The sequence below is a fragment of the Sitophilus oryzae genome, unplaced genomic scaffold (genome assembly GCF_002938485.1).
Source record: "Sitophilus oryzae breed Bouriz unplaced genomic scaffold, Soryzae_2.0 scaffold_813_pilon_pilon, whole genome shotgun sequence".
NCBI classification, from domain to species: domain Eukaryota; kingdom Metazoa; phylum Arthropoda; class Insecta; order Coleoptera; family Curculionidae; genus Sitophilus; species Sitophilus oryzae.
This window is the reverse complement of record NW_022147432.1, coordinates 2,737,189-2,749,304: the sequence shown is the minus strand read 5'-3', so window position 1 is coordinate 2,749,304 and position 12,116 is coordinate 2,737,189. Positions and strand designations below refer to the sequence as shown.

Genomic DNA, 12,116 nt, shown 5'->3' with positions numbered 1-12,116 from the left:
TTAAATTTTTTTGTTTTCCCTCGTATAATTGACAGATGGCAACTTTCATTTTTAATTTAGAAAAAGATACTAAAAAGTCAAATAATTTAACTACAAATTGCCTAAAAAATCATCAAAATCGGTTCTCTAAAACAAAATATGTAAGACTTTAAAATAGGTATATGAAAATTATAAGGTTTTTCGTGCCGGTGAGTGTATTTTAATGAGTACATACACAGACTAACTTATAAGTTAGTTTGTGGTACATACATATAGGTGACCTCAAAATCCAATTCAAAATTTCTTGTAAACAAAGCGCAAAATAGTTTGGTTAATATTCATCTGGTTTAAAAGATTGCTACTTTCTTCATATTACAACCATTAGCATACATATGAATATAAGATCTCCACGAAGGTGTCAAGTAGTAAAAGTCTATTTACACAAATACTAAACTGTCTAATAATCACTTCCGCCAGCATAGTACATGTCTGGCAACGCAAAATGTGTTAAACCAGATCAAGCAAGTCCTCTTTAGTGGCACGAGTGTGAGTGGGATTCGTTGCCTCACTATCTAAAATAATACTTTGTGATACTACATTTTAAAATGAGGAACAGAGTGCTTATTTTGTGCTTGTTAGTGTTGTCCTGTATTTTCCTGATATCAGATGGGATTATACACGAATATAAGAACAAACTATTCCATTTTCCTTATGGATCGCCATTCATGGGTGTAAGTATACGTGATAAAACTCAAAAGGTCTTAAATAAACTTCAAGAAATTAAAAACAATGCTTAATACAAAGATTCTTATCATACCATTTAGGTATACCTATTTCTATTGTTTCTCTTCGTATAATAGATTTTAAAGGAATATAAAAAGATAACTAAATTAATGCTTTATTTATTTGTATAATATACAGGGTGGTCCGAATTGTATTCGGGAAACTTTGGCAGTATATTCTGCAGATAAAAATAAGTAAAAAAGTTCGTATAAATGTATATCCTAAAATGCTTCGATTCGGAGATACAGGGTGTAGAAGTTTCATTTTTATTTTTCTAAATAATTTCTGAACTAACGCCGATATTTGGAATAAAATTGACGTCTGGGTGGATTTTGACATGAGAAATTCGAATTCGATGTCAGTATAACTCCTCCTACTTGTAGAGGGCGCCGCCTATATATTTTTAGCTGTTTTGAAGAGTAATAATTAATAGCAGCCTCAAACGACTGAATTTTAAAGAATATATTTATATACAGGGTGAGTCTTAAATAAGTGCAAATATTTTCAGGGCTGGTAGATCTTAATAAAAGAAACATATTTGTTCTTTACCGTTTCCCAAATAAGTCCAAAATAACCGACTAATTTTACTTTGAAAATTTCCAAAAAAATGTAAAGGCGTCCATTCTTCTCAAAGAGACCTCTGGTTTTGAGTCTTTTTTCTACTTTTAAAAAAAAATGTTTTTTGGTTCAGATTTTAAGAACTACTGGATCTTTTTTGGGTTTTCTTGGTGGGGTTTTCTAGTTGGGTTAGGTAGTTGTGTTTTCTTTAATTAGTAAATTTAATCTACTACCTATGTTGCCATTTTATCAAGAAATTATGTTTTTTTTTAACTAAAAACTAAAAAAATCCAAAATTTTTTTTCAAAATATTCCAAATTTTTAAAATTTCTTTTTCATGAAAAAAATGTCTTATACGTATTTCGGGCGTCGAAATATACTACCCCTAAAAATATTTGCACTTATTTAAGACTCACCATGTATAATTTGATTTATTTGTAATTTTCGTAATTTTAAAATATGTAGCCAGGAGCGATACATACTTTTGGGGGCTAAAGTTTTTTGGAGGGGGCTTAGGTCACTATAAGATAATATTGTTTTAAGAATAAAACCAATTTTATATGACCCGCACCACCCTACCACCTGCGCCCCTGAAAATATTGAAGGCCTATTAACGAAAAAAATGTCTGTTCTTAAGTATAAAGATACATAAATTTCGAGTCACACAAGAAATTAAAACTAAGAAACAACTTTAATATGAAAAATTAATATTTTTTTTAATTTCAGTTTTAAGAGTTTATATTATGTAAAGTGCATATACAGCACCTGAGCTTATTGGTTTCACCAAACAAAGTGAACCGCGTTTTAACTTTATCATTTCTTTTCGTAGATTCTCACAGCTTTTGCCATACCATTAAAAGTCAACACTCCAGGTGATGTATTTTTGGCAGTGAATTTTGAGGCCTCCTACAGTCTTCCAGAAAATGAAACCACCCTGTATTGGCCCCCAATAGTGGGGGACACTGCCAGACAAATTTTATATGAAATATTTGAAAGGAAACTCGAAAGGTCAGTAGTTTATTTAATAATTTCTTTTATTATAAATAATTTAGTCCTAATATTCCGGTGATAATTTGATAAGCACACATTTTACACCTACAGGTAATTGAAGAAAAATTTCCATTATATGAGGAACTGAATTTATATGTTTAAAAGTATGTCATATATTGTTTAACTATTGTCTAGAGAATTGGTGGTCTAATATTAAGTCTATATTTCATAATATCTCAAAGATATAAACAGAAAATGTATTAATAGTGGAAATAATCTGTATTTTTAAAAAGAGACTGTAATGTTGTCCTTTGTGTTCTACACTTAAAAGGTGTTTCACTAAAGTCGTCTTAGAATATACTTTTAAAGATGGTACAGTTTCCAGCTAACAATTTCATATTCTATAAAAATCGAATGAAAGTGTCCAGAGTGCAGAGCAAAATTTATAGAGCTATATGTTTATTCTAAGGACATTTTGAAAACGTTCTTCAAACACTTACCTCATGAAAATGACTACTGTTATATGGAGTTTTTCGTTCCTTTAAGCTGTTCTCTAAAGTCTGTATGAAATACCTAACATATGAAGAACTCTTACAGAATGATTATTTTTTTATTAAAAGGTGCTCTAGTATATTTAGAGAACTTAAAATTACTTAATTGTATTTTTTAAAAACAGAATGTTTCTAGATACGTCATAAAATTAATCTATTCCTCCATAAGAATACTCACATCATTACGAATTGCTTAGTTAGTTAAGAGAGCAGTAAATTCAAAAGCGAAAAAACGTTAATTGTGAAAATACAGGGTGGCGCCTCTCATACGCCACGGAAGCTCTAAGGAGAACGATAGTTTATATCGAAATGAAATTTTGGCAGCGTATGTCGGTTAACTGATAGCATTTTATAAAAATATATAGAGTTATAAGGGCGTCCCCAAAAAAAATTACACATCAAAGTTGTGTTTTTTATAATGGAACACCCTACATATTAATTGATTTTCGGATTCTAGGAAAAAAAATAAAGGTGAGTCTTATTAAAGAGGCATATACCTAAAATCTAAGGATTTTGACAGATTTGACATTTTGTGAAAATGAAGTGTAAATTTTAAATTTCGATAACAGCTACCTAAATTTTAGTTGACCTTGTATAACCTGATATTTAATTACAGTAACCATTAAGTATGTTACACCAAATTGAAATTTGACCTGAAAAGTTATACAGGGTGAGACAAAACAAATATGAAACAGTAGTCACTTTTTAAAGCAAGTAACTCCTTTATTTTAAATGAAAAACCCAGTTTATTATTCCGGTGTTCAATGGGGAATTTATATATCTTCAAAAATTATTAAGATTGCCTACCCCTCAGACAAAGATTTTCCTAGATATTTTAATATTTATGATTTTGCGTCAGTAGATCTTTATTATTTGAAAAAATATAGGGGGCTATGATATACCTTTTGTTAATTTAACAAAAATTAAAGATTGTAGAGTAAAATACTCAACGGTAATAAAAAGATACACGTTTAATACATATTTTAATTATTACAGAATTAAAACTAGACATGTTATAAACCTATAATTACTATGTGACAAAAATTAACTAGGTGAAATTAAATACTCAAAATGCTTCCTTTCTTGTTAACTGCATTTTATGCAGTTAACAAGAAATACATAGAATACATATATAATGTAATTTGTTGGAATTATATCTTCTTTAAATATAATTAGACTTTTTAACGACTTTTAAGTTAGCTAGGAAAAAATCTGTGCACGTACCTACCAGTATTGTTACAGGTTAATGCGTGAAACAAATGTGTTACATATTATTCGTAGTATTAGTGGTATTATATTGGAATCAGCTTGGCATTAGTGGGGCATTATATGAGAAATTTTGGTATTTAATTTGTATTTTTGGCATTACTTTGGCATTAGTATGTTGGCATAGTATTTGACATTTGTCAGCGGTGTAGTCCTTGTAGATAATCAAAAAGTTCTTTGATAAAATTTGCTTTTTATGTCAGATCATTTCTATGAAAAATTACATTAGATTTTTATTAAAGACGCTGGGTAATTAAAACATTGACTAATAAAGCTTGTCCACTTTAAATAAGGGGTCACGAAATATCCTCCTTGGAGTGTTTGGGTTAAGGGGTGTATAATAAATTAATCGTTGTTTTATAATAAAAACCATAAAACATTTATTTGTGAGTAAAATAATGCAATGGTTGGATATCTCTCCTTTATAATTCGGTGACTAAAAATACACTAAAATAATTAGAAAAAAAATCTTGTACTTATTTAGTAATTACGTCAATATTAATTAATTGACTTTCTAGTCTATTTTATTTTATGTACAAATATATTATTAAATTTTAAGCATTAAGTAATAAAACACTTTGTGCCCTCTTATATCGTAAAAGGTTACGAAATATACTCCTGGTTACACCCCTTACAGAAAACAGTGTAAGGGGTGTAAATAAATTGTATAATCACTGTTTTTTATAATAAAAACTATAAAATATTTCTTATTTGTGAGATTAAAAAAACAAAACAATGCATTGGTTAAAATAAGTACATTCAATACTGTTTTCAATTGTTAATTCAATAATGTGTTATAACATAATATAGCCATTACTATTATACTATTATTATTAAAATAATATGTGTGTAACATATTTCTTTAACGAATTAACCTGTAACAGACATTTATATGCCCAGTATATTTTTGTTTAACAAACCAATCAGGAAAAATCCAAAACCTACCGTTATAGGAGGTATAAGACGATTAAACTTATATAATGACAACTACTTATCGGATAACAAATTAATTACTACTGTCAGCTAGTTCAGCTACTGTCTAGGTAGAATTTACCTAGAGTACCTACACCTACCTATGATGATGTAGGTAGATTAAAGCTTATTTTGACGTTACCTCTCACTTCGGTGTCACAAGCTGAATTTTTCAGGGATGGAAGTACAGTACATCACAGTACATGATATGGGGACCCTTATTCCGAAAGTAGTACAAAATTAAACAGGGTAAAAAGGCACTATCATCAAAAATCGATATATTAATACCACCGTATAGAGAAAACAAATACTTATTTTTTGATCCAGTACAGAATAAAGTCTTCGTAGGGAGTAATTTTTTATAATTATTTACAAAAAAACATTTCCATTAGCGCTTATGACCAAAAAAAAACTTTAAACATGAATAATCATTTCAATCATGCGAAAATTTGGTTTAAAAATAGAGATTTTTTTTTAATATAACTTTCATTTAACGAAAAACGAAGGCCTAAATGAAAAAAAGAAACAATTTAAAAGTTTCGCTCATGTCTTGACAAGGTATCAAAGCAAACCCCATATTTTTTGCTTTTAAACTAATAAAGATATATCAATAAACAATTAGCGATGTAATGGTTTTTGCGCGCGCTGGCCGACTGCCGCCGCTGCGCCGAGATTTCCTATACCCTTGTATATATGACGTCATGGTGTGGCAAATGTAGCATTTTAATTCGATTTGGGCTCCCTTATATAGGATAACAAAAACATTTTCAATGTTAAAAGGCGCTTCATAGGTTTTGCACAGCGCGCCCCTGAGTAACAGCAGAATAGTTCTATAAAGACCCTATAAGTAACTTACGGAACAAATTTATAATAATTTTATAGGAGGTGGTATAATTCTACAATGCTATAATGTATTATTTTGTATCGAATAGCTTATTTCGTTACTGGGCACTCTTACAAAGCAATATTAACACTTATTTTATAAATGCCCTATAAATTATGCTTTAAGAACGTTCTTTCAATAAATTTAAAAGACAATTATTCAGTTTTTAAAAGCAAAACAGTTTGATGTTGCAAATTAACGCAAATTAGTGTCCTAAATATTACCATAAAACAATAATACAACATTAAAATTTTATTACTCCAAATTTATAGAACTGCTATGTTAGCTATTTAGTTTGTTGATTCAATTGATGAATTTGATATTTTTTAGCCATGGGCATCCTGGTAGAGATTGCTTGTTGAGAGCAATCTGCGAGAGTGCTGAATTTTCTACGAAAAATACTGGAGTTCTTGGAGATATAGTGCATATAGTTTTAACGTAAGTATAAACATTTTGGCTTAGTCCTCAGTACATGTTCATAGTTCATATTGGCACCGCTGCGCTCGAGCTTTGCGCGATGTTGTTCGAGCGACGCACGACGACGCCGCAAAACAAATTTAGCTGTGGATTTCAAATGAGTTCACAATGTTCAGATCATGTTCACATTGCCGAAAAAGGTATTTCTTATTGTTCCTAATTCTGAAATTCTTTTGATATTCCTACAATGTTTATTGAAGTGAAACTACTTTACGCACAATGGGAGTAAAAATTCAATGCACGACATGGCCTTGACACGACACAGCCTTGACAATCGAGCTAGCGAGAGAAAAAGTGGTAAGCAATGAGGAAGTTAAGTCTTTGGAACGTCGTAACTCGGGCCCTATGTGATACAGGAGACTAAAACTCGGAATGTAGATGGGGCTCGAAGAGCCTCATCTTTTCATGATATTTTGACGACGTTTCGTGCACTACGAAACCCCATCATCAATAAATCAAATCAAAAAATAGTCCGATTTAAATGAAATTTGGTATGTCAATAGATTGGACTAAGACCAACTTGACCGTGTACGACACGTGTCACTGTGACAGTTAGTTTTGACGTAAGAAACGTCAAAAATTGATGTCGTCTGATCGCGACCAAATTTGGTGGGTATAGGCTATGTGAGCGACGTTCCCATCCTGCAAAGTTGGATAGGACGTTTCATTTAAATCTTCATTAGGCCGGAACTAAGGATTTGATATTGAAGAAAAATGTGGGTTGATTTTGGCATAATTGGGGACGGGCTACAGGATCACGCCCTCCATGTTTCGAACGACGCCTCTAAATGAGCGAACTCGTCAGGATTTTTCTTAATTATGGGTCGATTGAAACCAAACTCGGCACGTGGATAGAGGTACCCGAATTGAGTCCTCAGATGGACAGAGGAACAGACGGACAGACGAAAGTAAGAAGAAGTTTCACTTCAAATATGCGCACATAGTGCACACACAATTTTTCAGTTATTATTGAAGTTTAAATACGTTATTTTATTATTTAGTATATTTAGTATAATGTTGCTAAATGTATTATTTATACTATAATGATCGAAAAAAAAAAACGGCGTCAAAGACGGCTGGAAAATGGAACATTAACATAAAACTTGTCAAAAAATAATACTAATTATTATAGAAAAATTAAAACAGTATAAAACCTTTCTAAATACACAAATCTATTTCCAAAAAAATATTTTTTCTCGAATTTTAAGTCGCACCTTTTAAACCCCATTTTTACTCAATATAAAAAATAGATTACAATAAAAATAAAGAATAGTACTATCAAAGTAATAACGCCTAAAGCTGGACCTCGCCAAAATTATCATCGATTGTCATTCCCAAGCCGCCTTTGACGTGTTTTTTTTCGATTGTATGGTATTTCATATTATGCTTTTATAAGCATTTGCATAAAATTATAATGTAAAATAATTCATATCATATTTTGTCTTCTTCGGTTGTTCTCATTATGAGAAACTTTTTACTCGTCTCAGGCATTTTAAAAAATTTATAAGTATATTTCTGTTTCGACACGAATTCAACTGTCTGCTACGTGTTCTTCCTTTTAAAAATGCCATAAATTCTTAATAAATGCGAAGTCAATCAAACTGAAAATATCAACCTTTATTTTGAGCGAAATTCTATTGTTAGAGTTCGATCTATTGTAATATCATACCGAGGTTATATATTTAAGTTAAAAAAATCGAATATTTCGCTATTGAAACAGAAATACCGAGTGCGTCTCAAAAGTGGCTCAGCCCCTATAACTTTTTTATTTTTTCAGATAAAAAGCGAGATTTGGTATGTTAGCATATACATATATGACATAAATTAAGATTGATTGACGTATTCAATTGTTTTTGGTCACTTCCTGTTTCACCGGAAATGACTACAACTTTTGATTTTTAAATGGCACCTTCGGTATATTTTTACTTTCTTTGATAGAAAATGACACTCTCGATAGAATGACATATTATGATATGTCAACTTTTGACATTTTTGCATATCGTTTATTTAAAATTGTAACATGTGGGTAACTACGTGTGTGGTATCAAACTCTTCGTAAAAACATGCTTTTTCCGAATATGCTAATGAGCTACCCTTGTTCCGTTTGAAAAAATTGAAATATGATAAAAAATACGACTTGGGCATCTTTTAACCGACCAGGACTATCGACACGAAAAACATTAGATGATCAAATCTATTTTTCTAAGCCTCCTTGATTAAAAATTAGTCACACTCTAGATTTAAATTTAAAATACAATTTTTGTTTAAGCGAGAATGTCAAAAGTTGACATATGATATGTTATTCTCTTCAGAATGTCATTTTCTATCGAACAAAGTAAAAATATACCTAGGGTGCCATTTAAAAATCAAATGTTGTAGTCATTCCCGGTGACACAGGAAGTGACGAAAAACAATTATTGAATACGTCAATATCAATCAATCCTAATTTATGTCATACTAGTTGAAGCCTGGCACATCCGCCACGACATAAGGAAAAAAATACTTTTTATTTTTTTTTTTAATTAAATGAAAAACAAAAAATCCGGCGACGACAGTTTTTAGAAAAGAAAATTAGCTATCTTTTAGTAAAAAAAGCAACTTTCTAGAGCAAGTCGTTACTTCAGTAGAGAGAACACAGATAAACATTAGCATTTTATATATATGTAGATAGTAATATACCAAATATCTTTTTTTATCTGAAAAAATAAAAAAGTTATAGGGGGTGTTGAGCCAGTTTTAAGACGCACCCGGTATAGGTATATTTATTAGACATTTTTGCTGCAAATGTATGTTGTATGAATTTTGATATAATTTAATGCTTTCTTTTTTAGACCTTCATCATCATCAAATACAAATCTTACTACACATTATGCAGAAGCTGAAAATCAAGCTAGAAAAAAGGGCAGATGCAAGAAATACAAGAAGAGCTGCAGCTTTAGTATTTTAAACATGTTCAGTTGGATTGGAAGTATATTCGATGACCTTGGACGTTTAGCTAAAATGGAACCGTCAATTAAAACTATTTAGTTATGACATATGCATGTTCAATTGTTCGCTGATTGAATAAAGAAACAAATTTCCACTATAGGTCGTTTATATCACTACTTTGTAAGCACTGAAAAGATAAATTATTTGATCGAAAAAATTAATGGAGATCAAGTAAATAAATATATTCATTTTATAATTTCTTTATAAAGGGTGTTTCAAAAAACATATGCCAAACATATCTCTCGTGGGGAGATTCCTCACGTAAAAATAAGATTAATTTTTCATATCAACATAGGTCCCATTCTGCTTTATTTTGTAGCTACAGGGTGTTAAAGTCATAATATTTTTTCGATTTATTATAATTTTCTTCCAAGTACTGTTAGCGTTTCGAATGAAATTTTGGGGGTAAAAGCGACATATTTTAAAGCTAAAAATGTGTCGACATATTCACCAGAGACGTGCATATGGCTTATCACTGGAATATTTTTCTAAACAAAGATATAAGCCGCTGACGTTTTTCCTCTTATTAGCAAAATTGTATATATCATTTAATGCCGATTAAAAGTTGTCCCTTGTTATTTTGTCAATTTCGGCCTCCTGATAAGATAAACGCCATTTTATTAATATGACTTGATCCAAATCTCATAGCAACCTTTAAAATTTTTTAATATCATTAACTTGCGAAAGTTTTAAATAGTACTCATTGATTTCCCATCAAAAAATATGAAAAAAAGTTCCTATAAACATGAATATGGAAATGCATAGTTTTATGTTAAAACTTTTTAAAATTAGATCTTTTGTAATAATTATATTAAATACTAACTATCTATCAGGTATGATAGGCTATTAAGATCGCCAAAAAAAAATTTTAATTTCACTCAAAATGAGTTATTTGGGTCACAAATGACCTAAATACAAAATATTTTCATGGTGTCTGTCCGTCTGTCCGTTTGTCCATCTGTCCGTCTGTAACACAATAACTCAAAAACCGCTAAACCGATTTTAACCAAATTGGGCACAAAAATACTGTGGCAGCCGAGAATCTGGCCATCAGTTTTTGGTGGGGGTGAGGGGCTGGTAAGGGGGTATGGGAGGAATTTTAAAAAATCGTAACTTCAAAGTTACAGTAGCTAGCGAAACGCGGTTTTCAATTTAAGGTTAGGAATAATATTTGCAACAAAATTTGTAGTAACATCAAAATCAGTCGCAGTTTTTGAGATAAAAAAAATTGGAAAAATTCCTTTACTTTGAAACTAAAAGAACTGCCTACCAACTTTTTATTAACCTATTTTAGTATGGGCGGCTATACGTGCCTCCCGGCGCCAATTTTTTTTTATTAGAAATTGCTGTAGGTTGGACTAATAGTAATAATAACTAACAGTAATAATATTTAATAATAAATTAGGTAAAATACGTAATTTATTAATTTTATTTTTATTTTATTAATTGTGATTAATAAAATTGCGTTTAACCCATCAAGGAGCCCAAATTCGACAAAATATCAAGAGATAACTTTTAATTGGTATTAAATGTCCTACACAATTTTGAAATCAAAAGAAAAAGTCAGTGGCGCACATGTTTTTTTTTGAAAAATATTGGAGTGATAACCCACATGCACGTCCCTGATGAATTTAACGACACTTTTTTAGCATTAAGATATGTAGCACTTACAGTAACTTTTACCCTCAAAATTTCATTCGAATCACTAAAAGCACTAGCAAGAAAATTATAATAAATCGAAATTTTATTAAGATTTTAACACCCTGTAGCTACGAAACAAAGCAAAATCGGACCTATGTTTATATGAAAAATAAATATTATTTTTACGTGAGGAATCTCCCTACGAGAGATGGCACATGTTTTTTGAAACACCCTGTATATTGTTTTTATTTTTATTTTTTTTTATTTTCTCTATCTAATAGGAACTTTTATTAAAATTCTTTAACGTTTCCAGCGTACTAGGTACTCTTCCAGTTTTTCCAACTAAAAGAAATTATAATTTCAAATATATTTTTAAAGATTATAATATGAATATTATAGTCGAACGAATATTATGGAATGTAAAAAGATTTATTAGAAATACTTTATAAATGCAACTTATTTTAAAAAAGTTTTGTACGCAAGAAAATTCATTTTCATTTGAATCAAAGCAATTTTCTGCTTGCTGTAATACATCGCATTGCAATCTAGCATGTCATTAAAAGTCCTTGTATATAACAATAGAACAACTACTGCAAAGCATGACAACAATAAAAATTAGTGGATATCAAACAGAAACTGATATTTCAATGTTATTATGATTCAACAGTTGGAAAAAAATCTCCTAGGTTTTAATCAAAATAATTATATTATTTATATTTTTATTATACATAATTAGTATATTTATATTAAAAAATGTCAATACCTACGTGGCGGATTCATCTCTACAAAAAAATCCTTTATGGGTATTCCGCCACTGCACTGCAAGAAAATCTACAAAATAAAATAGTTATTTTTTGCAAAACACTTCTGCTTGTGCTTCTGCGTTAAACCTAAACGAACACTGCTTGTCAGAAGTTATGTTTACAGTTATACAAATTTGCCTAACAAAGAAAAAAATGTTTAACGTTTCGGAAAGTTTATCTCTTTCCGTCGTCGGAAGCAAAAAAATACAAAGAATAAAGAAAAAA

General features: G+C 30.3%; 1 protein-coding gene across 1 annotated transcript; it reads left to right on the top strand.

The window, feature by feature from the left end:
• The first annotated feature begins 390 nt into the window (after positions 1 to 390).
• Positions 391 to 9,544, top strand: LOC115889330. Its single transcript, XM_030909299.1, has 4 exons — positions 391 to 710; positions 2,150 to 2,328; positions 6,313 to 6,420; positions 9,291 to 9,544. Exons 1-4 carry the CDS (start codon positions 585 to 587, stop codon positions 9,484 to 9,486), a joined length of 609 nt encoding a protein of 202 aa, XP_030765159.1. The 5' UTR covers positions 391 to 584; the 3' UTR covers positions 9,487 to 9,544.
• The last annotated feature ends 2,572 nt before the right edge of the window (positions 9,545 to 12,116 follow it).

Excerpts from the sequence above, each read along its gene's own strand:
- LOC115889330 (XM_030909299.1), top strand. The coding sequence starts at position 585 with ATGAGGAACAGAGTGCTTATTTTGTGCTTGTTAGTGTTGTCCTGTATT. Across the intron at positions 711-2,149 it reads ATGGATCGCCATTCATGGGT|ATTCTCACAGCTTTTGCCAT; the intron begins GTAAGTATACGT and ends TTCTTTTCGTAG. Across the intron at positions 6,421-9,290 it reads ATAGTGCATATAGTTTTAAC|ACCTTCATCATCATCAAATA; the intron begins GTAAGTATAAAC and ends TTTCTTTTTTAG.